The sequence below is a fragment of the Pyrgilauda ruficollis genome, unplaced genomic scaffold (genome assembly GCF_017590135.1).
Source record: "Pyrgilauda ruficollis isolate IOZ18807 unplaced genomic scaffold, ASM1759013v1 scaffold13, whole genome shotgun sequence".
Classification (NCBI taxonomy): domain Eukaryota; kingdom Metazoa; phylum Chordata; class Aves; order Passeriformes; family Passeridae; genus Pyrgilauda; species Pyrgilauda ruficollis.
Window position 1 is genome coordinate 1692348 of NW_024511432.1, and position 27911 is coordinate 1720258.

The 27911-nt window shown below is 47.4% G+C and overlaps 1 protein-coding gene across 1 annotated transcript; it reads left to right on the forward strand.

The window, feature by feature from the left end:
- The first annotated feature begins 88 nt into the window (after positions 1–88).
- COTL1 (coactosin like F-actin binding protein 1) lies at positions 89–20685 on the forward strand. The gene is made up of 4 exons (XM_041459031.1): positions 89–277; positions 603–685; positions 11057–11214; positions 19345–20685. Exons 1-4 carry the CDS (start codon positions 201–203, stop codon positions 19453–19455), a joined length of 429 nt encoding a protein of 142 aa, XP_041314965.1. The 5' UTR covers positions 89–200; the 3' UTR covers positions 19456–20685.
- Positions 20686–27911: the final 7226 nt, after the last annotated feature.

Below are 27911 nucleotides of genomic sequence, written 5' to 3' on the forward strand. Positions count from 1 at the left end.
CCCCCGCCGGGCCGGGAGGGGCCGGGCCAGGCCCCGCAGAGCCATTGGCGGCGGCGGCGGCGGGGGCGGGCCGGCCGCGGTTGGCGGGGCTCGGCTCGGCTCGGCTCGGCTCGGCTCGCTCAGCGCGGTGCGGCAGCAGCGGCGGCCGCGGCCCCCCCAGCTCCGCGCCGCTCCGCGCTGCCCCCCTCCCCTTCGCCCCCATGGCCACCAAAATCGACAAGGAGGCGTGCAGGGAGGCGTACAACCTCGTCAGGGACGATGCCACCGAGGTGAACTGGTAGGTGGCCCCCCGGCATCCCCCCGGACGGGCAGCGGGGCGCGGGGGTTCGCCGTCCCCTCTCCCCGCTCCCCAAAGGGTGGCTTCTACAGACCTTGTCCCCTTCTCCTCGTCCCCTCTTCCTAAAGGATGGGGTTTTCCACAGCCTATTCTTCCCCATCTCCTCCTTTCCCTTCCTAAAGATAGTGACCGTTCGATGTATTCTTCACCTTCCCTTCCCCCGTTCCAAAGGGTGACTTTTAAACGTGTAATTCCCCTTTCCTTTCCCCCATTCGAAAGGTGACTTTTAACTGTATTATTCCTCTTGTCTTTTCCCTCCCCGAAGGGTGACGTTTAAGTACAATGGCTCTACAATCGTCCCTGGAGACCAAGGGGTAGACTACGAAACCTTCAAAAGGAAGTGCACAGGTAAGCTCCGTCTCCGGTGCTTTGGCCCCTTTCCGCCCTTCCTGCTGCCCGCGGCGAGGGGGAAAGGACGGCAGGAAATTTGGGGGGACTGGGATTAGTGCTGCTGCTTCCCCGTGCCCGCCTGTCCTGCGGGATCGCCTTCCCAGCTCCACACAGTGCAACTCCCCCAAGTCCATAGTCCAGCCGGTCCTTTGTCTCACCCTTAGACTTCCCGTCCTCTGGGCTCTTTCTCCCCTCTTTGCACAATCTTTCACTGCTCCTCGGTTATAAACCAGATAAAACGCCTGATAAGCAACGGCCGCCTTGTTTGGCGATGCAATTTCGGGACAAAACCGACTCAGTTGTCGTGGCTAGAAAGATGCGGTCGTGCAGATCGTTGAGAATGAAATACTTATGAAATCCTTCTGAAAATCATGGCACGAAAGTGACTGCAGTTGGAAGGCTTGCTGGGATTTTTTTAAAAGACACGAAACCTGAGCGGAGGGTGGTCGTTCAAAGCTGGGCTGAACAATACAGCCATGCAAACAATCCAGCAATCGCAGATGTGGCGTTGCACAACCACAACTGTTGCGGCTCCAGGTTTAAACGTGGCAGTGGATTGTTGGGCTGCCGGCTGTGGAACGTGCAGGGCAGGAACAAAGCCTGGGGAAAATGAAGATAAATTCAGGAGTGTTTAACTGCGTCTGATCGTGACTTTTGATGAGTTTCACAAAAGCGGGTTTTGATTTTTATCTCAGTTTTAGTCAGTTTTCCTCTGATCTTTGCTGCTAGTTAACAATGTCACCAAGCGAGGTGAGATACGGAGTATTTTTTACTAATACTGGGTTACAACAAAGACTTACTCAGCCAGTTACTGTACAATCCAGTGCTGTGATTCACCTGTATTTTCAGAATTCTGTGTCTGAGCTGTGGAGGAATTGTGTTGAGCAGTCTCTGCTCTCCTAAGGTGGGGCAGTTCCCAGGGACACTGTGGGGCTGGGAGTCCCAGGGCTTGGCTGTGCTTTATTGAATGGAAAGGGAGAACTCCCAGGAAAGTAACTGAGGGCGGGACAGCTCTGATCAATCACAGGAGAAAAGTGTATTTTAGTCTTTGGAAAGGAGCCCTGAAATGAAGATGGTTTAGGCTGCTCTGCTACAATCTCACTGAGATTAATGCAGCCACTTGTTTCCAGCTGTTCCTGAGAACCTGCAGGGAAAATTCTCAGAATTAGGAAAGGTCCTGTTGTGGTTGGTGTCAGAAGAGCTGATCCTGCACTGCAGGAACTCCTTCCTACTCAACTCTTTTTTAGTGGGCAACAGAAGGGAAAAGCAATTACCTGGAACGCAGGGAGTCCCGGGGCTCAGCACTTTGCAAGCTCATGGCAGTGGTTAATTGTTCCCTTGGGAGGTCAATGACTTCAGGATCTGAGTTCTCTGTCTCCTCTCTTGGCCAACATACCTGAGCATCTCTGGTGTCTCCAGACACCTGAGGCTTGCAGGAGAGCCTTCCCCTTTATTTTCTTTCCTTGCCTTTATACAGTCCCTGACTTTCTTTTTGTCTGAGCTGATTTTTAATGTTTTTCTGGAAGGGAGCCCCTTAAGAACTTCCTCTCCTCCATCCTGTGGCAAAGGGAATCCTTTTCTGGAGTGGCTGAGCAGGCAGAGGGGCTCTGGCAGAGCACAGGCAGGGGCTGGGTTGGGTAGGATGAGGATGACAAATAGTGGAGGCACACACTGCACTCTGGAGTGTGGCCACATCTGTGTTCTTTACAGGCTTATAAACAGGGTGCTCAAACCAAGCTGGCCCCAAGATAGAAGAAAAGGAAATGTTCCATATTTTATAAATAAGCTCAGTAAGGAAAGAGTTAAATATAGGGCACTTGTGGGGTATTGTTAGCCTTTAATGGGGAGCTAAATCCTTTAGAGCTGCTGCATTGCTCCCTGTTCCTCCTTTCCCTTTCCCTTGGCATGCACCTGCTGAGGGCTGTTCCCTGCCAGACCAGGGCCAAGAAGTTGTCCTCAAACCCACCTCTGGAGCACAGCTGCTGGAGGCTTTAAAAAAAGGCAAATTGAGGTGCCAGGTCCTTGGCTGAGAGCTGAAAAGGATCTTCCTCCACCCACGAATTTCGGTGCTGCAGTTGGGAAGGAAGAGATGCAAGTTTTGGAGGCTCCATCTGTGCAGCAGACCTTCACCTGGCCCGCTAGACATAGTCAGGAATCAAACCTTGTGCCAGCAGTGAAGTTGGAGCTTTCCTTCCCATCTGGAAGCGAGTGGAAGTAGAGTTGGTTGGAATATTTCTACTGGAACAAAGTCAGTGAAAAAGAGTAGCAAGGGATGGGGAAAGCTGTTGAATATTGTTTATTCTTGTTGCTACATCTCTTTCATCCTGATCTCTTCCATCTCCTTTTACATTTCATTGGAGAGGAGAAGAGATACTATCAGTGCAAACAGCTTCAGAAAATGCAATTAAAAATTTAAAAAACCTTGGTATCAGAACAAACTTCTTTGCTTTGAATTCCTGCTGAGAAACGCTGCCCTGAAAGCCACAAAGTGCTGCAGCTGCCTCTGGTAGAAGCTGAGCATCATTTGGTGGTTGGAGGTGAGAGCAGGAGCTGGGAGTGCAAATCTCAGCGTGCAAAGAGTCACCGTCAGAGCTCGCTCTGCTCCACTTTCTGCAGCAGCTCTTTCTGAGCTGCAAACACCCGTGTCCCTGCTTTCTTTAAGAGGCATTCTTATGAAAAGCACCTTGGTACACGCTGCTCCCCTGCCGGGCCCTGGGCGGGGTCGCTGTTCGCCGGTTCCTGTGGCTCTAGGACCAGGAGGGGTTTTTGTACCAGTTTGGAATCGCTTTGCCTGTGGTGGATGTCCTGCCTTGTGAGTGGCAGAGGTCAGGGGGCCGGAAGGGGCTGTTGGTAACAAGGCTGTATTTTTGGTTTTTTCTCCCCTATCCATAACCCTTTCCATGCCCATCACTGCCTCTGCAAACCTGCTTGGGGAACCAGAGTGGCTGGGGACAAAGAGAAAGGAGAGAAACTGAAATTGCAGCTTTTAGAGGAAGTAGCAGCTGAGGGAGCTGTGTCAGAAACCAGCTCTGCACACCTCCAGCCCCGCTCTGGGGCTGCTGGGGGATGTGACACAGGTGCTGAGCTGGGCCAGGGAGGCCCATGCCCTGAGCCAGGAGCTGCTGCTGGCCCTGCTGCGGGTTCTTTCCTCTGCTGTGCTCTCACATACACCTCCCACATCAGACCTGCATCTTACAGATCCTGGCACAGGAGCCTTTTCTTCCTTCCATATTCACTAAGCTTTGTGCAGGAACAGAAAGGTTGAACAAACAGCATCATTAACCTATCACATTTTCCCCATCCCTGTTTGGGGACAGCAGTTGCCACTCCTAGAGGAAGGAAACATGGAAAGAAGAGCTCCTTCAGTGCCCTCTTGTTCAGGGTCCTGGAGGGATGCTGCAAACACAGCCTGACCCTGGACTTCTGCATGTCAGTCGCTGTCATGCTGTCCCTGTCAAGGTCTGTTTGTCTCAGACAACTCAAACACTGCCTGGGAGGCAGCAGACCCTGCTTTAGAGCCAGGCATTCATCTTCCCTGGCCTCCAAAGGCAGCCCCACGTGTGTGGGACCTCTCCTCCTGCCTATCCCAAAGCAAAGCCAATGGGGTTGGTTTAAGCCAAGAAGGTTGGTTTAAGCCAAGGGGGTTGGTTTAAGCCAAAGAGGTTGGTTTAAGCCAAGGGGGTTGGTTTAAGCCAAAGAGGTTGGTTTAAGCCAAGGGGGTTGGTTTAAGCAACTGGCACATCCTTGGGTGATTCGGAGGTGGCTCCTGGGGGTTCTTCCTCTTGCAGTCCTGCCTGATGGCCAATGTCCTGTTTAATGGCCAGTGTCCTGCCTGATGGCCAGTGTCCTGCCTGTGCTGGCCCTGCTCTGACCCACAGAGTCAGGAGACCAAAGCTGAGGACATTCACTGAGTCAGGGTCACTGAACACTCTGTGTAGACCCCCCCTGTGTCTTCTGGCTCAGGACTGTTTTGGTTGGGTTTAACAGCACAGATTATCTCTGCATTAAACAAGGACTTGATTCAAGGCTTCTGATCCATTTTACTTCCCAGTTCCAGCTCTTGCCTCTGCAGATGGCCTGGCTCCAGAGGAAGCATTAATTTGGTGGTTAGTACTACGTGCCATCAGTACGCTTTGAAAAAAACCAGCTGAGCTGGTGCATTTGAAGCCAGAAAGAGATAAGAGTTGAAGGTTATTGTATGGAAGGATGTGACAGCTCTTAGGATTTTTTTTTGGATGTTTTTAATTTCAAAGTCAGCTGGTGATGCTGTTGTTGAGAAGAGCAGAATGAGTTACAATTGAAATGACATCCTGTGGAACTTTTGTGTGTGTGTGTTGTACCTGACTGCCCTGGACATTGCCTCAGTGTCTGTATTATGAAGCAGCAGAGCATCACATTGGCTCTGTCTGTGGTTTAATTTAATTTCGTTTTTAGTGTGTATTCTGCCATTCTGCCATTAAAAAAAAAATGGAGTGGTCAGAAGGCTGGATTTCCCCCCACCTCCCCCCCTTGCCATATGTGAACAGCTGTTTCCAATGCATCTCTGACAAAAGAAATAATGAGCCTTTTATTTGGAAAGCCTCAGTGCAGATAAATAATTGCAATGACAGCATGAAATGGGATAGTTATTCATGTGTCTGAAAAGATCAGCCCAAAACCACACTGGGCATTCAGCAGCAGGAAGAACAGAAAATCTTTAGAAGAACAGAAAAGAAATACCCTGTAAAATCATTTGGGGTTGACATAAAATATTAGAAAATGGAAATAGAATTGGCTCCTAATAAAAATACAAGTTTTTTGGGGTTTAGATCAATTGTCCCAGAAAGCCTGGGCTGCACATTAAAAACGTAGGAGCTGAGCTGAGAGATCACCAAGGTTACGTTGGCACCTGAGGTTGTAGGAAAGATTTGTAAAAACACACGAGGACATATAATGAGATAGGTGCTTATCTGCATTTGGCTGCATCTTAAGTTGCTAAAATGGGCCTTGTAAATCAATCTCCTACTGCTTTTGTTTTTCCTCTTCAGTTCATCTCTCCTGCTTTCCCTTACTGGCTATTTCAGGGAAGACCTGGGGCCACGGATGGCTTATGGAGTTTGTCACCCTGCCCCTGTGCCCTCCCTGCCTGTGTGGACGTGCTCTTGGCAGGGTCACAGCGATCTCCTGGCTGCCAGCTGCAGCCCAGGCTTAGCCTGGCCCTGCTGTGGACACGGTGTGGGTTTAGGGAATATTCTCACTGATTTTTGTGGGAGTAACTCATCAGGTCAAGGCCTGCAGTGATGGTAACTCTTGGTTTTTTTTGGTAACTCTTGGTAACTCTTTGGTTTTGTGAAGGTAACTGATGGTAACTCTTTGGTTTTTCTGATGGTAACTGATGGTAACTCTTGGTTTTGTGAAGGTAACTGATGGTAACTCGGTTTTTTTGGTAAGTCTTGGTAACTCTTTGGTTTTGTGATGGTAACTGATGGTAACTCTTGGTTTTGTGATGGTGACTGATGGTAACTCTTTGGTTTTCTGGTGGTAACTGATGGTAGCTCTTGGTTTTGTGATGTTTAATTAAAATGTCCTGGCTGTGGGTCTGCCTTTGCCATCCGTGGTGGGCACAGGAGCAGGGAAAGAAGAGCTTTGTACCTTTTGCCTGCCCTTTGTTTTGGGGCCTGCCTGGCCCTTCTGGCCAACCAACAGCACCATTCCTTCTTTCAGGGAAGAGCTGGGTCCCCTTGTGCTCCACTCTGCCCCCAGTATCCACCCAGGTCAGGAGAGTGACAGTGACTGTCACTGGGGCAGCAGCACGCCCTGGAGCAGAGAAGCCACTGTGGGGTCATTGTCCCCGTGCACTTGTGTCCCTGCACTCTCATCAGCCACCCCGAGTCACCTGGAGAAGGTTTGGTGCCCCAGCAAAGCCCTGTGGTGGGCTCAGACACATCTGAGATGATTTAATGAACACGCTGGGGTGGAGCAAGGCAGCCCTGCACGAGAGCTGTGGGCTTGGTGCAGGGTTTAAGAGGAAAAAACAGTGGAGGAGAGGTAAGGAATATTTCTGTCTGCACTTGTAGCCACGTGACCACGGGGCTGACTGAAGAGGTGGAAAATTGACAAACTAATCTAAGATTAATCCAATTGAAGCAAACAAATTAAATCTTCATGGAACCTGTCACGCACTGTGGTAATTCATGTTGGACAGAAGACAAAAGCAGGTCAGTCCATCACCTGCCTTGCTGCCTGTGACCTTGATTCAGCAGGCAGGTGAGGCTGGGAGCAGTGTTTTTATCGTGGCACATCTCTGGCTTGGCCACTCAGAGCCCTCAGCCCGAGAACTGTGATGGTTTGGCAGTGTATTTCTTTCCTGCAGCTATTATCTTTTACTGATGACTCACTGCATTTTAATCTCATGGGGAATTTTTCAGTACAGCTGAACCAAAGCACTTGAGTGGATGTAGAAAAAGGGAAGGATACCGTGAAGGAAATCTCTGTAGCTTGGCATCAAGCTTTGTTGACAGCCAAGGGCAGCTTAATCAGAATATTTGGAAAATCCTGCCTTAATGATAAATAAAGAGTTTGGAGAGAAATACCAAGTGATGCTCGTTAAGGCATTCATTGTGCTGCTTATTGTTTGTCCAGCCATTGTGAAGGGAGTCGTGGTATTAACTGAATAAACATTGTTAATTTCTGCTGTTTAGATCCTGTGCGATCTCAAATAAAGCTGCTATTTCCATTCTCCCCAGATCAGTTATTCACTTTCTGCCCTGAAATTCACGTCTCGGTGGCTGGGAAGGGGGTGGCACAGCTCTAGGCAGGATTTCCTCCTTCAGGGGAAATCTGTGCTGTCTCTCTCTGATTTGTTCTGCTCCCCTCACTCCCAGCAAATTCCGAAAACCACCGTGAGTGCTTTTGTGTGAGCAGGGGCTGGTGGATGTTAATGCCCTGAGATTTCTCGGGGAATTGGCACTGATGGCATTGATGGCTTCCAGCGTGGGGAGTTGGTGTGGTAGGGTAGAACTGATTAACTGTGAAAGAGGAAAGCTGGGAGTAGGGCAGAACTTGGTTCTGATCCCCTTATCACTCCGAACACGCTCCAGACTAATTGTGAAACTCAGCCACTTCTGCTCAGGGATTTTGACCTGCACTTGGAGAGGCTTATACCCAGGCTGAGCTAGCGCTAAAAACCTCTCCATCCGTCCCTGATGCCCTTTTAGGAACTGAGACATGTTAATTGCTCAGGGCTCCAATTCACATTCCCTCTCGGCTTTGTGTGCAGCGATTCACACCCGGCACTGCGAGCTGAGGCATCACGTTTGTGCTGAATACCCTCTGGCAGCTGAAGAGCCTGCTGTGCCTCCAGTGGGGATCTAAACCCTTGGGGAGACAGGAGGAGACAGCACCCAGCTGGGGTGTGAGCCCTTCAAGCCCCCACAAGTGAAGCAGCCCCAGGAAAACCTGTCCAAGGTGACTCAGAGCCCCAGTCCAAGCTCAGGGGCTCATTAAACTTACTGGGACTGAACACGGTGGAGTCAGGGTTGTTCACGCTCAGGTGATCTCATGGATAAAAGCTGGAATTGCTGGATTTGGTTCTCTTTAGTGTCATGCAGCTGCTTTCAGCCAGGATGGGCAAGCACTGAAAGTTCTGCTGAGAAGCAAATCCTGCTGCTGCCAGGGAGCTGTGGGTTAATGTCAAAAGGAAATTATTCTGACAGACAAATTCATAGAATCCCAGAATGGTTTGTGCTGGAAGGGCCTTAAAGATCATTTCATTCCAGCCCCATCATAAGCAGGGACACCTTCCACTATCCCAGGTTGCTCCAAGCCCCATCCTTGGACACTTCCAGGCATGGGGCATTCCTGGAACTTCCTCTCTGTGCTGCTATGAAAAAGCACTGGGTTTTCACATTCATTATTTTTTCCCCACTATCTTTGTTACAAAGGGCACGCTGCAGTGTTCAGGCTCTGTGACAGCCTCTGTTAGAGGGGGCAGGGATGAAAAAACCCACAGGCTCAAGGCAGGGACAGAGGGCTCCATGGGAAGGACAGTGTATGTTTAATAGGCATGTGGTATGGTTTAATGGATGACAGCAGGAAATAAATTTTGCCTTGCTGCTGGTACCAAAACAGCCACCTAAGAATTCACTCTATCCTTCAGCTGCTGCTGCAGTGCTGAAATGCACAAATTCTGGACATTTAAATTTTTTTTGAGACTGTTATTTATTGTAAATATTACCAACTTAATGGCAGCAGATGAGTTTACTTCGTTGCATAATCCCAATGGCAGTAGTCTCTCTCCCAGAAAGGTTCTCTAAGTGAGCAGGATTAGTGCAAGGTGTGATTTTTCCTGTAGCATCAGTGTGGTACCTTCAAACTTGATGGACCATGAAGAGAGCCAGTGAGCCTTTGTATTGCAACAGATCAGTGACACAAGCTGGGGAGTGCTAGGGCAGTGACACCATTGCAGTGCAGCAGCTCCCAGCACCCTGGGACTCCCAGGACTGTTCCCAGAGCAGCCACAGAACAGTTCTGGGCAGAGCGTGGCCTCCTTTGCTGTCAGAGCTGGGGAAGCAAGGCTGGCTCCTGGATCTGTTAATTGTAACATTAGGGGATTTACTGTCTCGCTTCACCTCGGGTATTTCCTGGCTGTCGCTTCATTTATGGTTCTAATCAATCTTGGGAAGAGGATTTACTGTCAGAACCAGCAGTCTCCACGTGCATTTCCTACACTCACAAGTAGCAGGGCAACTGAGAGAGAAGTTTTGTTTGCCTGCATGGTTGATACACGACTCTACCTCTCCTTCCAAAGATCCATCTGGATTTTTCCCCTGAATAAGATCTTTCTTTTTCTTTCTATTTTGAAATCTTCAGAGGATTTGTTTTGAACATTGTACTGGCTCACACACCCCCCTACATCCATTCTCCAGTTTGCCCAGTATTACTCAGTCAGTGACAAAAAAATAAAAAAGAGCAAAGAGAATAAAACAGGGAGAGCAGAGGTGGATTTTTTTCAGACTTAGAAAAATATTCTCTTTTATCAAGGAGAATTTGTCTTTGTCCAGACTTTGGCAAATCAAAGTGTTAAAGAAGCTCTGAGATCTGTTAGCTTGCAGAGAATATCCCAAATTTTTTTTTTTAGCATTGATTTCTAGCAGCTTAGTTTCTGGGGATGAGCAATTTAGAACTGCTTCTCCCCTGTCTCCAGAGCTCCTGGGGCTGTCCTGGCTGCTCGTGGAGCCTGCTGGGGATGTTGGCAGTCATTCCTACACCTGGAGCCTACATTTTCACCTGGCAATTAGTCCACCCAGCAAATCCCTCTAAGGCATGTTGAACTGGCCACAACAAGTGTGCCAGGATTACCAGGACTCTTCTCAGACAGCAGGTTTGTTCTTCTGGTTTGAGTCACCTCCTTTAAAAGGCCTTGAGTGACCTCTGAGAGATGAAGAAGCTGTGATTAGAAATATCCCACAGTTGCACAAGTGTCCATCTGCTCTGCTTTCTGCCCTCCTGGTGGAAGGCTCCAGCATCCCTTGGAGCCTGGGGATGCAGGGGGATGGTGCTTGCTCCTGATCAGGAAGCTTCCAACTGCTCCATGAGTCACAGGAGGAGGAGGAGGAAGGAGCTCTTTGAGATAAGAGTCTGCAAGGTTGTCACACATATGGCCAGGCTAAATTAGTCCGGTGTGATGTAGCACAAACCAGCTGTGAAACAAGGATCAGCACAGCTCTAAAGTCCAGGACTTTTCCCTCCAGGGCTTTGGAATGAGTAGAAAAACACACCTGGGCAAGTAATTGCAGGTTTTTCTTTTCCTCCTTCTTCTCCCCTCCTTCTTATAAACTCATACTACAAGCGAGCCAGAAATGGATGGAAGGAGGGAGAAAGATCAGACTTGCACAATGGCCAGTTTCTGGTAATGCTATAAAATGTGGCCCTAATCCTGCTATTCTGTAAGAAAGAGACACCAGGATATCACTGCCTTCCCTTCTTCACCAGACCTGCAGATGAATCATTTGGCTGAACATGTAACTGGGGTTAGCCCTGTGCTCTTGACCTGCCTGCTGAATGTATTTTAGCCATTTTCACTGTGCTGTGGGGTGTCCAGCACAGCCAGTTTCCTCCCAGTAACTCAGAGAACCCAGAAGGGGCAGAGCCAACATGGGCAGAGCACACCTTGCAAGCACAGGGCATATCAGCAGAGCCTTGAAATGCCCCCTGATTCCCAAACGCGGGCACTGAAGCATGGGATCAGTGCCTTGCCTTGGTGTTTGAGAGCAGTAGGCTCACCCTGGAGAAGAGGAAGGAAGGGATGTTGCTGGCTTTAATCCCTTTGTCCCTTTTTTGCCTCCGCAGACGATGTGCGATTGTTCGGCTTTGTCCGATTCACCACCGGCGATGCCATGAGCAAGAGAGTCAAGTTTGCCCTCATCACCTGGATTGGAGAGGATGTCAGTGGCCTACAGAGAGCCAAAACTGGGACTGACAAGACTCTGGTCAAGGAAGTAGTACAGGTAACCTCTTCCTTATGCTCCTAACCACCAGCTCCCATTGCTGTTCTCTGTACCAGCACCAGCAGGAGGGAGAGAGAGGGAAGGGTTGGCTCATCCTCCAACTTAGGAGTTAACCCCTTAAAAAGAAGACAGTTTCCTATTGCCTGTCTTCCTCCTAGGAAGGCTTGACATCTGCCCTTTGAGCACTCAGGCATAAAGAAGTATCTTTTGAGCTTAAGGCTGCCTTAGCTGTTTCATGAGGAGGGAATTTATGCATTCCCCTCATGGTCACCACTGTCTCCCATCCCCTTCCTTGACGTGGAAATAATTCACTATTGAATGATCATGAGCAGTATTAAGTTAAGCAGGTAAAATTAAACAGGAAAACCCACACCCTTGTTTAAACTTCTCCAGAGGCCTTTTGCCTTTGCACAGTGGATTTGTGGAGCTAATCACCCAAAGTCTGAAGTCCCTATGGCACCAATTAACTAACAGCTCTTAATGGCTAACTACATGTGAACAGGCTTTGTTTGGCCTTGGGCGTAGCAGGGGAAAGAGAAATGTGCTCAGTCCAAGTGAGAACAAACAACAGGCAGGAGAGAAGTGACTGCTGGGAGGCACAGCTGAGACCTGCCTGTGATGGAGAGGATGCTGATGCTTGGAATGTTTCTTCTGGAGGGGTATTTAAAGCAGGATTAGCTCTTCCAATGAAACATAGAACCAGCTCGCCAGAGCCTGAGAAATGGTTTTGTTTATGCTCTTGGAGAATGGGCTGATGATTAAATTAATCTCCCTCAATAACTGAGCTCTTGCCAGTGTAAAGAAACCTCCCAAGAGGACAGTGTGGAGGGTGAGAATGAAGCCCCCTCAACTCTCTGGTAGTTTATATGATACAGAAGATCACATTTAGATAAGAAGAATGAAAAAGACAATACATTCCTGTCCTTCCAGAGGATAACTCTGGTGCTAAATGTTTCAGAATGACGACTCAGAGGGGCCTGTTCGCCAAAGAAACTTCCACAATGACACCTGAGAGACAGGAAAGCAAGTTCCTGCTCATGGGAAGCAGCTGAAACTGTAATTGTAGCTGAAGATGAAATTATAGAGTACTAACGAATGACTCTTATATGAGTCACTAAGCCCAAGATTTTCTTAAAAATCTGTTTAGACAATGTATTCCTGTTGAATTGAATAGCATTCCTGAGCACTGTGCTCAGATCTGTCCCTAGGTCTGTTATATATAATTTGCAATTTCACTTGTTTCATCTTTGATTAGTAGTCTGTACAAGTTAATAATCTGGTGGAGCTTTAACCATTCCTGGCTGTTACTTAAAAGCTTTCATATTCCAATTTGTCTGTACTAAAAGATAAAAACAATACAACTGGTGCTTGATACACTTTTACTGAGCAACCTTGTCTATAAACCCCTGCAAAAGCATTTCTGAATGTCACAGCAATGGTGATCTCCTGTCCAGAAGAAATTATCTTGACAAGTATTTTGACTAGTTCTTGATATGCAACTGAATCCCTCTGAGTGCAGTGAGATAAAGCAGACCTATTTTCTTCTTTTTATGCCTGTGACCTTGCAGGTAATCTGTCAGAATAAACAAGGACAAGTAAGTCCAACTGAAATTTAATGGAGGGAGTTTATCCCAGAGCTATTTCACTCTTAGCAGTTCCCTTGACCTTCAGGTACATTCTCAGCGTTGTGTTTTTTACAGAGATTATTTGAGATGTGACTTATACATAGAAGAATACACTTTTTTTTTTTTTTTCCTGTAATGAAAAACTACAAATCTTAGCCAGTGTTGGTTCATCATTTGGAATAAGCAGTACCCTAAGGTGGGAGTTTTTTGGTCTGAATGGGTGCAGGTGCATTTGGGCCCACAGGTGCACTCACCCTATGGAAGGGTGGCACAAGGAGGCTTTTTGTACAGCTTTGAGCTACTCAAGGGACAGCCTGGGATTCCAGAAGAGCACTCTTCACTCTGAGAAGCCCTCAGCAAAACCTGAAGGGCTCTCACAATCTTGTGCTATTTGCCAAAGCACTTGTGGGTCTTTATTAAAGACCCAAGTGTGAGGGACTCCTGCTGTATTGATGAGCTGGGGCTGAGCTCTGCTCAGGGCTGAGCAAACACCAATAAATGTTGCTGTTCCTGAGACCAAGTGACAGCCAGTCAGCTCAGGCACCTCCTGCCAGCACAGCCCAGCCCAGGGATAACGAGGATCCCACCCAGGGATGGTTCATGGTCACCCAGAAGCACCTGCCATAAGGAAAACACAAGGAACATGAACTGGGGAGGAGTGGATTAGGGGCTGGGAACAAAGGGGTGAACCTTTACAAAGCACAGGGAGGAACTCGGCTGCCCTGGCTCTTGTGTTCCTCCCTTGGAAGGAGGAGCAGGGGCTGAGAAATCTGTGGGGAGATGGCTCTGGAAGCAGTGCTGATAGTGAGTGCAAGAGGTTGCCAGAAAACCTCTCAGGAAGAAAGGACAATTGATTTTTAGCTGTAATAACTGTAAAATGACAGGGGTGGATCTCATCTGCTACAAATAGCTGTAGTTCTTCTGATCTGTGCTAGATGAGAGCCAGGTCTTCTGGCCCTTCTTGGACCTGTGCTCATTACCTCTTTAATGTTGTTGGAAAATGGGTTTTGAATTTATTGTATTTCTTTTGGATTGTAGAAAAATCTATTTAAGGAACTATTAGGAGCTTTTTTTTTTCCCACAGCCATTTATTTTTCCATCCTTTCCTCCTTAACTCAGCTGGAAATCTTGGCTCCAGCTTTCAGCCTGTTCCAAGCAGTTCAGCTGGGAGCAGATTTAGAAGTAAGGCCAGGATGGGGAACAAGTATTTATCTGGATAAATGGGTCTAGCTAAGTCCTACTGTGTGGGACTGCTGTGAAATGGAGGCAGGGAGCAGGGGGATGCACAATCCCACCTTCTACCCACTGGGCTCCTCTCCATGCCAAGGCCAGATCTAATGGGGGAAGAATGGCACAGAATTTCCCATTGCAGGTGGCTGCTTAAGATGGTTGGGAGATATTTTCTGGGGCAGAGTCTAAACCTGCCCCTAGAACAATCTAAACAACTGGGAACTTCATGGAGCAGTGACTCCTGCATCTGTTTGGCAGCAGCCATGTGGCACCTTGTGCCCAGGGTGAGCTGGCAGATGTGTTCAGAGAGCCACCCCACAGCACTAGTGTCCCCTGTGAGCACTGGGAGTGGCACCTGGTGCTGCAATGGGGTGGTTTTGATGTAAACACCAAAGAAATGGAGGCAGGACTTGGTTTCCCTCTGAGTGTTCCTTCCTCTCTGTGAACTCGTGTCCCTTTTTGATTGCATTTCCTATCAGGAGATTTTAACTCTTCCACAGGCAGCCTTGGGGTCTTTTTCCTGACAGGGCTGAATTCATGTCCTGCTGGACTCTCCCAGCAAAGGGACTGCCCAATCCTTGCCAGTTTGTCAGATTTTCCATGGATTTTGACTCCTTTCTGTTTTCATCAGCACTCCTTCCCCCACAAATCATGTGCTCTGTTATTTCCCTAATTCATATTCAGGGTAAAACAGCTCAGTTTCTGTGAGCAAATATTCGAGGCATTTTATTCATCATTATTTTTGGTGAGGAATTCATCTGGCTTTCATGATGTCAACAGCTCTGCTGCATTCCTGTTTTGCAGCTCACACCAGATCTATTTTTTTTTTGCTCACCTTTCCCTTTTCCTCTGGATTTCTCACTGCACTGATGATGGTGTCTCATGAGGGAGCACCCACTGATGGGGGCCCTGTCCCTGATCTTGGGATCACACAGAATTCCCTGTATGTGCTTTGGTTTTCTCGTATCAGTAGAGAGTCCTGACCAGAAGACGAAATAGCTAAATTAAAGCAGAAGGTTTAATAGCTTTGTTAGAGGCAGGAAATCAAACTCACAGGGAACAGCTATGTCATGGTGACTTTGAGAGTTACTCATGAGGGTGAATGAGATCCTGCTGGGAAGGCAAACTAAATTCTGCTTTTGGGCTGTTTTTCCTGTTCTGGTTTACTGTAATGACCATAGCAAATGGATATGGATTTACAAGAACTCCTAATCTAGAGAAGAGGGTCAGAGTCAGCAGCTTCTCATCTCCCTGTGTCTGACACACAGACTTGTGACTCTTCCAGTGGGATGAAGCACAGCAGGGAGAATTTGCAGAGCAGCTGAAATGCAGCTCCCATTGCTGAGACAAGTGTTTGCCAGAGGTTTGGACTGGCTTCTCTCAGAGTCTGGAACTGGTCCATGTAAAATTGGCAGGGAGCAGGTTTGAAGAGAGGGTTTTTGCTGAGCTTGGAGTCTGACAGCTGAGTGCAGGGGCAGGTTTGCTGTAGGCCTGGGACTCAGACCATGCTGGAAAAGAAACCTGGGAGATGCCATCTCCTCTGCTCTGCATCTGCACTGAGGGTGAGGTGACCAGTGGCTGGGAGTGGTGACATCAAGCACAGTAGAACTGAGGATTCTGAACATCAGCAGAAGCTGCTGGAAGCCCCAGTAAAAACAAAATAAATTAAAAATGGCAAGAAGCTGCTCAGCTACCTGGCACCATCTGTAGCTGCTGGGAATTGTCTGTAGACTATCCAAGGATTTTACTCCTGGCTTCAGGCTTCCCAAGCTGGGATTTTTAAGGGCCTCTGCAGACCTAGTTTGGTACAATATCTGCATCACACAGATTTTCCCTTGGGCAGTTTAGGGAAATTTTATAGCCCATATGCTAAACATTCAAGGCTTGGAAGAAAGGAGGAAAATCTACTCCACCCTTTTTTCCCCCCTTTAAGTTGGCTGGAAGAGAAGGATTGAGCTTTCTGCACAAATTCCATGCTTCCCAGGGAGGGATGCAGCCTCCTTCTTTGCTCCTGCATGCTTGGAGCCCTTTCAGTGCCTGGTGTGTCTGGCACAGGGGATGGCATTCCAAAATTGTGACCCTCAGGCACAGAGAGGTGCGTTGGAGACCCAGGAGTGAACCTCAGTATTTCTATGTGCTGTTCACTGAATTGAGAGGCAAAGCAAAGAGGCTGTGGTCACTGTTGTGTTGTGAGAGTGATAAAGATAAATGGCATCATTGTTTTTGTTATCTGGAGGCTGCTGCTGACTGGGGTGAAGACAAAGGCTAGAATTCACTGGCAGGGCTTGCTGTGGTTGTAGGAAGCCTGGGGCTGGGGGGAGGAGAAGGGAAAAGGAAGTGGAGGATGTAAGATGAAGACACATGTCAGCAAAGCAAGGGCCCAAGCATCAGAGTTATGCACTGTGCCTTAGGATTTGCACACTGAACAAAAGCCCAGCCCCAGAGAGCTCAGACAGTAAATTCAGGGTGATGAGGGAGGCTGTGGCTGGAGAAGGTCAAGCAGGATGTTAAAATCAGAAATTCCAGGCACCAAACTCACCAAAAGCATCTTCCCTCCTTGGGGCCAGGCTTGAGGAGACACTGTGGTGGGTTAGAGCTGGTGTGAGGAACCAAGGAGGACCCTGAGAGAATGGAATAAAGCAGAGTTATTAATAGCAGTGACCCAGATTGCACTCTGAGGGTACAAATCTGGCACAAGAGGTGGCCCAGCCAGTTAAGAGGATATTTAAGAGTGGCTGGGAGCAGAACCCATCTGGCCACTGCTAGGGGGATGCTGTTCATTCCTTGCAAGGCATCTTGGTGGTGCTGATGTGAAATGGTGGCTGATGCCCACAGATCATCACCCAGGAGTCATCTGGATAAGTGTCTACTTGAGAAGGCATCTGAGTAATTATATTTACTTTGTGGCATATGTAATTAGTTCTTCTCTGTTTGGGCATGAGTGCACTTGCAGTTTCAATTTCAGAATCAGCTGGATTCTGCAGAGTGGGCATTGAAGAAAACCCTTCCCACACTTATAAAATACACTTTTCATGGAATCCCTCTCAGAAATGGTTTTATGGCCTCAGTTCTCACAAAAGCAGAGCAAAGACTCACCATGAAATCAAGTAGTCCTGGATAATCTGCTCCCAAGGTGAGGAAAATTTGTTAAAGCTAGTACCATAGAAAAGGAATTGGAAAGGCTCAGCTCAAAACTCACATAGAAGCATCAAATAGCTGAAAATCCTGGGGCTGGTCTTAGCAAGAGCTGAGCTTTGCAGAGATGTCACCCTGGAGACCTGGAAGTAGGACGCTCGTGAGCATGACTAAATCTGATGGTTTGGGCAGTTTGCCTCCTTATTTCTATCTTAAAAAAAAAAAAAAAAAAAAAAAAAAAAGTAAAGGATTTGTTTTTCTCTGCAAAGCAATGTCTTTCCCATTTTCCCTGGACTCTGCCAAGCCGTGGATGAGTGCCTGGGCTGTCCCCACGGCCAGAACAGCCCAGCGTTGCAGGCAGTGCAGCAGGGCTGTCACCCGGAGCGCTCTGTGGAGCTGCCCATCAGGCAGAGCAGAGCAGACACGGCTCCCGAGCTGCTCCCAGGATTTCCTGCGGTGTGAAACAGGATCAGCACCAGCCCGCCGGGGGGAGGAGGGAGATGTTTTCCTCTCCTTTCCATTTCTCCCAGGCATGAAAGAGGTGCTGAGGCTCCTTCAGGCTGCATCCTCCTCCACCCCCTCCTTTATCCGACTCTGATCCCAAACTGAGACCCTTGAGATGCTGCCAAATAAAGAGCTCTCCCATGGCTTAGAGGCTGAAACCAATTAGAAGCCCCCCTTCCCGTTGTGCCAGGGCTGTGCCAGTGCCAGGCAGACCCACACAAGATGCCTGCTGCCCTCCCAAAGCGTTCCCTCCTTCTCCATCACATTTTGGGGAACTCACTGCCTAGGGATTCGGGCATTGCAGATTCCCTGAGATGCCACAGCAAAAGTGTTGGCATTTTAATTCATATTTTTGCTGGAGTGCAGTGGATGCTTGTGTTTGTCATGTCTGTGGGGTGGGGGAAGGGAGACTCATGCAGTGCTCTCAGTTGTGGTTAGGAAGGGGAGGAAAATGCTAAAGCAAGCAGCAAACAGGCTGTTTGCTGAGATGGCTGTGCTCACACATGGATGCCATGCCAGCCCTGCTGGGAGGCAGGAAGGACAGCCCCCAACAAGGGGAAAAATCCCCGAGCTGCCACTGCTCTGACCAGAGCCCTAAAGGCACCCTGAGATCCCATTCTGCTCCCAGCAAGGTTTTCTGTGTCCCCAGCCTCACGTCCCAGTGCTGCCCGGGGCTTTCCCTGATTTTTTAAGATTTTCTAAGTCTTCTGATATTTACATTCTTGTAGCAAACTTTCTCACACACTTTATGTAAATTACTTATTGTTTTGCATTCTTTTATGGAAGAGGAGAAATTTGATGGGCTCTTGGTTTGTCCAGTGTCATTGGAGAGGTGGCACTTTCACCCTCCAATCCACTGTCACCTTTGGAAATAAATTTTGGAGTCAGAAAATCAACTTCCCTTTTTTACCTTGAGAGCAGCAGCGTGTTTGTGCTGTGTTTTTTCATGTCCTATAACAACACTGCCCAGCTCCCAGGGGCTGCACAGAGCTCTCCAGCAGGGAGGAACCTGCCCTGCAGCACACAAGTGCATCCATCCAGGAGGTCCCTTGGGACACAAAGCACAGGGCACAGCCTGTGGTCTGGCTTTGGCCACAGCGTGGAGATGAGAGCAGGAGGCTCTAACTCCACTGAAGGAGCTGTGTTTGCTCCTGGGACCATCCTGTGCTGCTCAGTCCTTCTCAGGTGTCATACTGTAGTGTACTGTGGCATGATGCTGTTCTTTTTTTAGAAGAAGGGGCCCAAAAAAGGGCACAGAGAGGATTAGTGACTTGGCCAAGATTATGCTGAGGGTCAGTGGCGGTCAGCAGGTCAATAATTTTGAGGATTTCAGTTCACATACTGCTTAGGGAACTTGGCCTAACCTGGCTGTGCATCTCCAGGAAGAGCTGCTGCACCCCTGCACTGGGTGTGCAGTATCTACTGTGGAAGTAGATACATAACATTTTTCCAGGTTAAGTGTTGGGTTTTGCCTTCACCAGCCCCCTGTCTCATCCACAGCTTTGTATTTATCATCCTAGCCACAGGAGATCAGGGTATGCAGCTCAGACACCCAGGGAAGCTGGATAACCCATCTTCATTCAGCTACTTAAAAATATCCCCCTTTGCTAACAGGCTTTTTCTTTATCTCTTGCAGAACTTTGCCAAAGAATTTGTGATCAGTGACCACAAAGAACTGGATGAGGATTACATCAAGAACGAGCTGAAGAAAGCAGGGGGGGCTAATTATGATGCACAGACTGAGTAAAGGCAGGAACCTCCTGGCACCATCACCTGGATCTCCAAGGGAGGGCAAAGGCACAACAAACTAACACACCTGAGAGATGAGGCAACTGAACTCCCCAGCTTTCTGTGGCTGCACCTAAGAACTCCCTTTTTTGCATTCAGAGGACTTTTATTTTCCATTCTCTCTCATGAAACATTCCTCTCTGGGGCTCTGTTTTTCTTTTTTCCCCCTTTTTTTTACTCATAACTCTGTCTCGCACCTGTGGAATTTAGGTTTGGCTCTGCTTTGGTCCTATTCAGCCCTGTGTTTGTAGAGGCTTGCCACTGTGTCCTTCTTCATGTCTGTGTGTTTTACTTGGGCTCAGCCTGGTCTCTGAGGGAAGAAAGTTTTGGGGGAGTTCTGAACATCAATTACTTTAATTTTGGAAAAATTTGTTCTGACTGATATTCTTGGGAATAACATTATTTGCTGTTCTAGGCTCAGATCAGCTTGAGATGACTTCCCTCAAACTTTGATTAAATCATCTAAGCAGAAATGTCCAGCTGAGATGTTATCTAACATCTTCAACAGCTTCAACAACAAAGCCAACAAACAAAAAAAGTCTTTGAGTCCTGATAAATGGGAATAAATTTGCCTTAAACATTGCTTGACAGTTGCTATGCTCTGTGCTGCATCTCTGTCCCTCCCTGTCAAAAATAAGATCCACCACAATTCTAAAGTGGCTTTTGTTGCTTTTTGGAGGTGTCACAGCACAGTAAACTGAGGGGCTTAGAAATGTCTGGACGCTTGGTCACTATTTTGTGTACGTTGGTCTCTGGGTTTGTATCTGACTTTGCTAATGCTGGGGCTCAGGAGGTGAAACTGAAATGCATAGATTTCCTTTTTCAATGATGTCTGAAAAAAATAGCAGCTGCTGAATCCTTCCCTGCCCCTGTCCCCACTGGTTATTCTGCAGTTAAACACAACATCTTCAGCTCCTTGGGGCCTTTGGCAGTGAACATCCTCCAGCTGAGACCAAGGGATGGGGCAGGGCAGCTCCATCCCAGCTGGGGTTAAATATTCAACAGCAGAAGCCCACAGAGAATCTGGGCTCACTTTGGTACCAAACTGTTTGTTTGTGGGGGCTTCTCTGTATGGCTTTTGTTTTTCCATCCAAGGTAGCTGTCCCCAGAATGCCATGTTGGGAGAGGCTGTGGGGCTTGGGAGTCAGCGCTATAAATCCATTCCAGAAATAAATGTTTTTCAAGAACAGTTCTCAGCGACTCTGTTGTTCTTTTACCTTCCCTGTAACAAACCCATATTAGGAGGTTTCTTAATCCTTGGTGTGAAGCTTTGAGCCCCTGCAATCTTGGGGCTATTAGGAGAATTAAACACTGGCTTAGAGGTAAAATGATCCCAGTGCCTACAGCCCTGGTCTGCCCCTCTCTGCTCTGAGAGGCAGAGGTGACCACAGTGCACCTGACACACTTTTTGTTCAGCAGCTCTGCTTCTCCATTTCCAATGCCAGAATACCAAGTGGGAATTGTAATTAGGTCAAAGAGAATTTCACAGCCACGGAAAATAAATGTAGAGAGGTCAGGAATAGATTTGGGAATAAGAACAACACTTTCAGACAAGTTTTGCAGCTTCCTGCACAGGGTTACCTGGGGCATTACAGTTCTGGCCAGGACGTCCTAAACCTTGCCCTGAAAGAAGGGAAATGATTGTTTTTTACAGGACTGACAGAAGGGACAGGCATAACTAATGGGAAGGAACTTTGCAGAGAGCTTGTGATGCTCTGAGGCTTTGCCTTACTGGTTCAGTGACCACGATAAACTTGAATTAGACACCCTGTGGCACAAATCTCTGCCTGGTTGTGAAGCCTGGCAGCACCATCACAAGAAATTCATCAGCACCAGCTGTGGTGGGGGCTCAAGAAAGAGCTCAGCAGAGGCAAATTAGCTTTCTCAGCCTTCAAAGGCATCTCAGCAATACAAATGGAGCGCTTGTCTTGCCTTTGGCAAGCTGGGTACAGGGATGGAGGAAGAGGAGGCATCACCCCGGCTCTGGTTGCTTTGCTATCCTTGATCCTGTCCATAGAACATGGAAAATCCCACATTCCCTCTTTGAATAACCTGTGTGATGTACTGGCACGTGGACTCTCATGCTGAGCACAGGAATATCAAGTTTGCAGGCATTGCATGGTAACACATGAGAAAAATGAGAAGGAATTACTGATTTGTAAGATGAGGATAAATCCTTGTGGGAAAAAAAAAAAAAAAGTAGCTTAATGAATGAAGGTAATAGCAGAGAACCAGTGGGGTTGGGTTTTTTCCAACCTCAGTTTCATCTTTTAGGGCATAAATCCTTGTGGAAAAAAAAAAAAAAAAAGTAGCTTAATGAATGAAGGTAATAGCAGAGAACCAGTGGGGTTGGGTTTTTTCCAACCTCAGTTTCATCTTTTAGGGCAGGCTCTGTAGGGATACTGCCCTGGTGATGTTATGGAGAACTTTGTGGGGAAAAGCTGGGGTGAGATGCACGGGAGCATTGCTGCTGCTCTGCCCTGGCCTCGCTGGGTCAGTGCTGAAAACCACCTGGGAACTCCTGTTTGTACAGTCCTGTCCCTCTGGCAGCACTGCAACAGCCAAGTGAATCAAGTCCCTGCTTGTCAAAGCCTCAGTCAAACAGGAGATTATCTTGGTCACAAAGAATGTCCTGCAAACACACCCAGCCCAAGCTGATGAATGCACATCCCAGGGGAATGCCTGGGAGTGTTTGGGGCAAAATGTGCTTCCAGAATGAAATGTTTAATTTTCTCTTTACTTCCCATTCCTGAGGAGTAATCTGAATTAGCCATTAAATGGTGTTGTTTCTGGAATGTTGATTATATTTCAGTGTAGGAATGGTTTTCATTTCCCTCAGGAGAGTTACTCTACTGGTGTTATGTCAAACCCTTACATTGGTGGTAGGAGCAGCTCAGCTGGTCCAGGGGCTGCACAAGCTTGGCCTAAATCACAATCTGTCCTGCAGCCTAAACCTCATCTCTGGGGTCTGCACCCACTTGGCTCAAAAAGTATTGACCCCACAGTGTTTGCAGGAATTCTCCTTCTGTGCTTACCATTAATAATGCAAGGAACAACTGGAAAAAATGGAGCAGCAGAAAGGCTGGGATGTGAAGAGCAAAAGCTTGAGATCAATTATTTGTGCTGTGTTTGGGGTCTCATGCTTGGCGTATCATAAGAGCACAAAACAAATTGGAATTTGTCTCTGTTCTGAGACCCCAGGGGAGCTGAGTGTCTGAGTGGCTGCTCTGATCTGATGCACCAGGGACTCTGCTGTGGGCTGTGTTCCCACCCAGAGTGGTGCAGACAAAGCAGGAATTAATAATGTCTAATGTTTTTGCTGTAACACTGCTCATGAGGAGTTCCCAGAGTATTTCAGGAAGATTGGAATCACAGAATCATTAAGGATGGTCCAAGATCATCATTTCCAACCTTTGGCCCAACAATACCATGTTAGCCAAGCCAGAGCACTGAGTGCCACCTCCAGTTGTTCATTGAACAATTCCAGGCATGGTGACTCCACCACTTCCAATGCCTGACAATTCTTTCAGTGAAGAAATTCCTCCTGAAAACTGTAGTTTTGCTTATTGATAGAAACCAGACTGCACTAATGCTCCTCCTGGAGCACAATATCCTTGTTCAGGAAGGGCCTTTCACCGTGGAACCGGAGCAGGAATAGCAGCCTGTGTGTTCCAGGGAATTCAGGCTCTGGGTCTGTGCACTCCTCCCCTTATCACAGCAATGCTGATAATGTGCATCCCAGGATCGATGCTAGTGACCACATGAGACAGGCACTCCCTTTTCTTCATTCTTAGGGCAATTTTTGAGAGTCAGATGCTCTGGTTTTTATCCATTTAGCATTCAAAGCCTGCTTTGCCTTATCAGCCCTTTCCTCAGGCTCCAAGGGCTGCTGAGGCTCGAGGGCTGTGTCCTGTGGTGTCCCTCGTGGTGTGGCTCAGTGTGGGGACCCGGGGCTGGGACACCCTGCTGTGCCTCCCCCAGAGCTGGGACAGTGTCAGCAGTGCCAGCAGGGCTCTGGGGGCTTTGTCTGGCAAGGAGCAGATGGAAAAGGATCAATGGCTGCTTTATATTTGGATTTGCTATCCCTCCCCATCAGGAGTGAGGCAGATCCGAGGCAGAATCCAATTTTAGCAGGGAGGAAGCAACAGAGCCGAGTGAAATAGCCTCCAAAAATCTTGATGAATACAGAGTCACAGAGCAGAAGAGTTCCTTCCAGCCAGCCCTGACTGGGGGGGTCTGTGCAGGGCAGGCAGATGGTGGGAAGGGAGGGGATGAGTGGGGGACACCCCAGGATGTGTTTAGGACACCAGGGCAGCCCTCAGGCAGGGAAAGGTTTGGTACCCAGGGGCAAAGTCATGCTTGGAGCATGGAGAAAACCAGGCTGCAGTGAGTCAGAGCAGCCTGCAGCATGTGAGCAGCAAATTCCCACTGGAGGAGGAAGGAGACCTTTGGGGATGAGGAAATCTCTGAGGCAGGCAGCACTGGCTCCTGGAAACTGTCACCACGTTTCTCTTCACAGAAAAAAGCAAGGCACAATTCTTCCCAAGAATATTTCTGAGATTCACATTCTCTGAACCTCAGAGAAAGGGAAAACAATTCTTATCATTTGCTGTGCCTGTGTTTGTGCAAAAGTAGGATGCAATACGGAGATTGTTTACCCAAAGTGATGGTGTTTTGTTTTCTTGGCCTGTCAGGGCCAGGTGTATGTGTTGGGACTGTTGGCTGGCAGTCACGAGATGAGGGCAGTGGAGTGCAGTTGTGAGCAGAGTTGAGTGCTTGGCAGATTCAGTTTAGATGTAATGTGTCACCATGATATTTTATGAAAATCCCTTTGCCAGGGTTTTTTCTCCTGAGAAGCTGAGAAGCCTCAGAGGAAAAGAAAAACAATAATTATCTGCTGCTGTGGAATGCCACAGGTGCATCTTTGATTGGTCCATGTAGATTGTTTCTACTTCATGACCAACCATGGTCCAGCTGTGTGGACTCTCTGAGAGTCATGGGTTTTTATTATTCATTCCATTCCTTTCTAGTTTTCTGATGGATCCTTTCTCTCTGTTCTTATTAGTGTAGTTCTAGTATAGCATTTTAATATAATATATATCATAATATAATAAATCAGCCTTCTGAAACATGGAGTCAAGATTCTCATCTCTTCCCTCATCCTGGGGACCCTCAAACACAACCACAATAATGTAATATAGAGTAATATAATACAGAATAATATAGTAGAATAAAGTAATTAATTAGCCTTCTGATAAGATGGCATTCTCCTCATCATTCCTCCCTTGTCGGGGGTGAAAATATCATTGCTAGGAAACCCCCAGGGTTTTAAAGCCTGCTGTTGCCAAGGGTGTGCAATGCCAGATTAGCCCAGGATTTAAGGAGGCTCTGCCTGGGCATCCCAGGGGGATGTAATCTCTCCAGCTCGAGGTGGTGCAGTGGTGAACAACAGGGCACAAGGAGAGGGGTCTGCAGAGAGGAGAAGGGACACGTGGGATATTTGGGGAGTTACGGGATGGGACTGGCTTATAACTACTAATGCAAGAAACAACTGGCCAAAATGGAGCAGAAGAAAGGCAGGGACATGAAGAGCAAAAGCTTAAGATCAATTATTTGTGGTGTGTTTGGGATCTCATGCTTGGAGTATCACACCAGCACAACATAAATTAGAATTTGTCTCAGTTCAGCTCAGTTTAATGCTCCACCACACAGCACAAACAGGGATCTTGTTGCAAGGTGTAAACTCAGCTCTAGTCAGGGCAGGTGCTATAAGCTCAGCTCTAGTCAGGATATGGGCTGTAAGCTCAGCTCAGACAGGCCAGGGGCTCTAAGCTCAGCTCAGTCAGGACACAGGCTCTACCCTGGTAGTGCCCAAGGCCAGGTTGGACAGAACTTGGAGCACCCTGGGACAGTGGAAGGTGTCCCTGCCATGGCAGGGGTGGTACTGGATGAGCTTTAAGTCCCTTCCAATCCCAGCCCAGTCTGGGATTCTGTGATCTCAGGCTTGGCTTTATGTCAGAGGAGGTTTAATTGCAGCCTGTGTATGGCTTGGTGGGAATGAGGGCAGAAGATGACATTCACAGCCCACTCAGGCCTTCATCCCTGCTCTCTTCGTCTTTCCCAGACATCTGTTTCTGGCCTGGAGTTGCTCACTCTGCTTGTCTTTCAAGGGCTGGTTGATTTGTGTAAGTTTATCCAGGCTGGGAAACAAAGAGAAACCTTCCAAGATATTCCACCTTTCTCCCTCTCTCTACCATCAAAATGTCCAATAAAATTTTTCATTAACCTTACGACTTCTTCAAAATGAGAGCAAATTTCCGAGGAAATGAAGCTGAAAGGAACAAACAGCATCTGCTGTGCAAATATTAAATGCAGGCAGGAGATGAATAGACTTATCTCCTTTATCATGATTAGCCACATTTCGGCCTTGTAATTTTGGCCTATCACTCAAAAGAAACTGTAATCAGGATGTAATACATCCTATTGGCAAATTACAGCCATGCAGCTGTTGGAGGCAGCAGCTGAGCCCTTCAGCAATTTAAACTTGGTTTTATTACACCAGGGCAAGGCTCCAATAAGTATATTAGTGACATGATTTAAAAATAATAAGAGTTGAATCTTGTCCCACTGAAGACTGTAGAATGATGTTGGTTTTCGTGGGAAGAAGTGTTTTGCCAAAATCAGGAATCCAGGAGCTCTCAGGGGTGTCCTCAGCAGGGTGAGACTGTGAGAGCAAAGGAGCTGTGGTGAGATCAGCCCCGAGCAAAGGTGTGAACTCCTCACCGGGATTTCTGGGTTACTACGAGCCAAGAAAATTTCCGTGTGAGGAAAGTTAGATGAAATCTGACTACAGAATACAGGGCTCAGACAAGATTTAAAGTGTGCTGTGGCAAAGTGTGAATTTTCAGCTCTCTTCTTGAATGCAGCAGTGAAGGGTGTGTTACCATAACAAAGAACCCCAGAAGTGTATTTAACTTCAAATGTCAGTGTTTTAATTTTGCTGAGTTCCAAACCAATACAAAACTAAAAGCTGTTACAATTCTTCAGAGCAGGAATCCTACAAAAGTCCCTAAAGTTTTATGCAAAAATTCCCAGTATTTTTTCAGGCAAGAACCACAACTCTTGGTCCTAAAACAGATTCCAGTTGCAAAATCACAAATTATTCTGTGGGCTATTAGACACACCTGGTAAGAGTAAGAGAAGCACTGTTCTCTTTTCTAGATGCAAAGTGACTCCTGTCTAATTTGCAGTGCCCATATCTACATGTCAATATTCCCTGCACTACCCAGACTAGCAGCTGTTTTCCATATCCATGTGCTGGCTGTCACCAGATACCATATTCTGGTTGAGAATTATTTCCCTTTTTTTCCCCTAACGCTTTTAGTTCAGTTAGAATGATGGGGTTGATGAAAAACTTTTTGGACTGAATCACAAAACTAGTTTTTAAATCAGAAATCAGCACTTTCCTCCTCTTTTAAGCGGAATGACAGGGTTGCTGAAAAACTTTTTGGGCTGAATCACAAAACTAGTTTTAAATCAGAAATCAGCACTTTCCTCCTCTTTTAAGCTGTTTTCCAGGAAGCATCATGCATCTGGCTGTATCTTCCTTCTAAAACACAAAGTTTCTGGGCAACCCCACTTCTGGATTCTCACTTAATGTAAGAATATTATATTTGCTAATGTGGATACAGCTATGGAGTGATTTGATAGGGAATCTCAGTTGTGATCTGTACAGAGCAGTCAGCTTATCTCACATCAGAGCTGTAAATCAGATATTCTACAACATTTATTATCTTTATCTCCCTCATTTCAGAGCTCAAACCTGTCAGATGAAACCATAAATCTGCTCCTTGCATCAAGCCTCTTAATATTCCAGTTGATGTTTGTTTCCAAAAACTCACTGCCAATATTTCATTTTCCTCTCATACTGACACTTAATGCCTTAAGTGCTTGGAAAGATAAACACTGGCTTTAAGCAGTACAATCTCATGATCAGTTTATCTGAGGATTATCACACGGGTGCACGGAGGAGTCAGTCATAAATTGAGCACTTTTTGCCCTGGCTGCTGCTTTAATTGAGTGAATGGGATGGAATATTCTGAGAATCACTGACCTGGGACCTAGAGGAGATTCAACTTAAATTTTACCCAGTTAAACCCTGCTGGGGTGGGACACCAGGCTGTAATTGGGACCCAGGCTGGGGGTGAGGAAAGAAGATGAATTTTACTGGGGGCTGAACTGGTGTCTTGCAGCTGAGCACAGCAGGACAGACCAAGAACCAGTGGCAAAAGGCTGAAAGCAGATTAACTGAAACATCAAAGTAGACACAAACATTTTATAAGGGAAGGTGATTAACCTCTGGAAGAAATAAAACAATTGACTGATTCACCTTTTCACGGCAACACAAAGCAAGAA

Bases quoted from the DNA above. Each gene is read 5' to 3' on its own strand.
- COTL1 (XM_041459031.1), top strand. From the start codon at position 201: ATGGCCACCAAAATCGACAAGGAGGCGTGCAGGGAGGCGTACAACCTC. The intron at 278-602 runs GTAGGTGGCCCC...CCCTCCCCGAAG, and splicing joins GATGCCACCGAGGTGAACTG to GGTGACGTTTAAGTACAATG. The intron at 11,215-19,344 runs GTAACCTCTTCC...TATCTCTTGCAG, and splicing joins TGGTCAAGGAAGTAGTACAG to AACTTTGCCAAAGAATTTGT.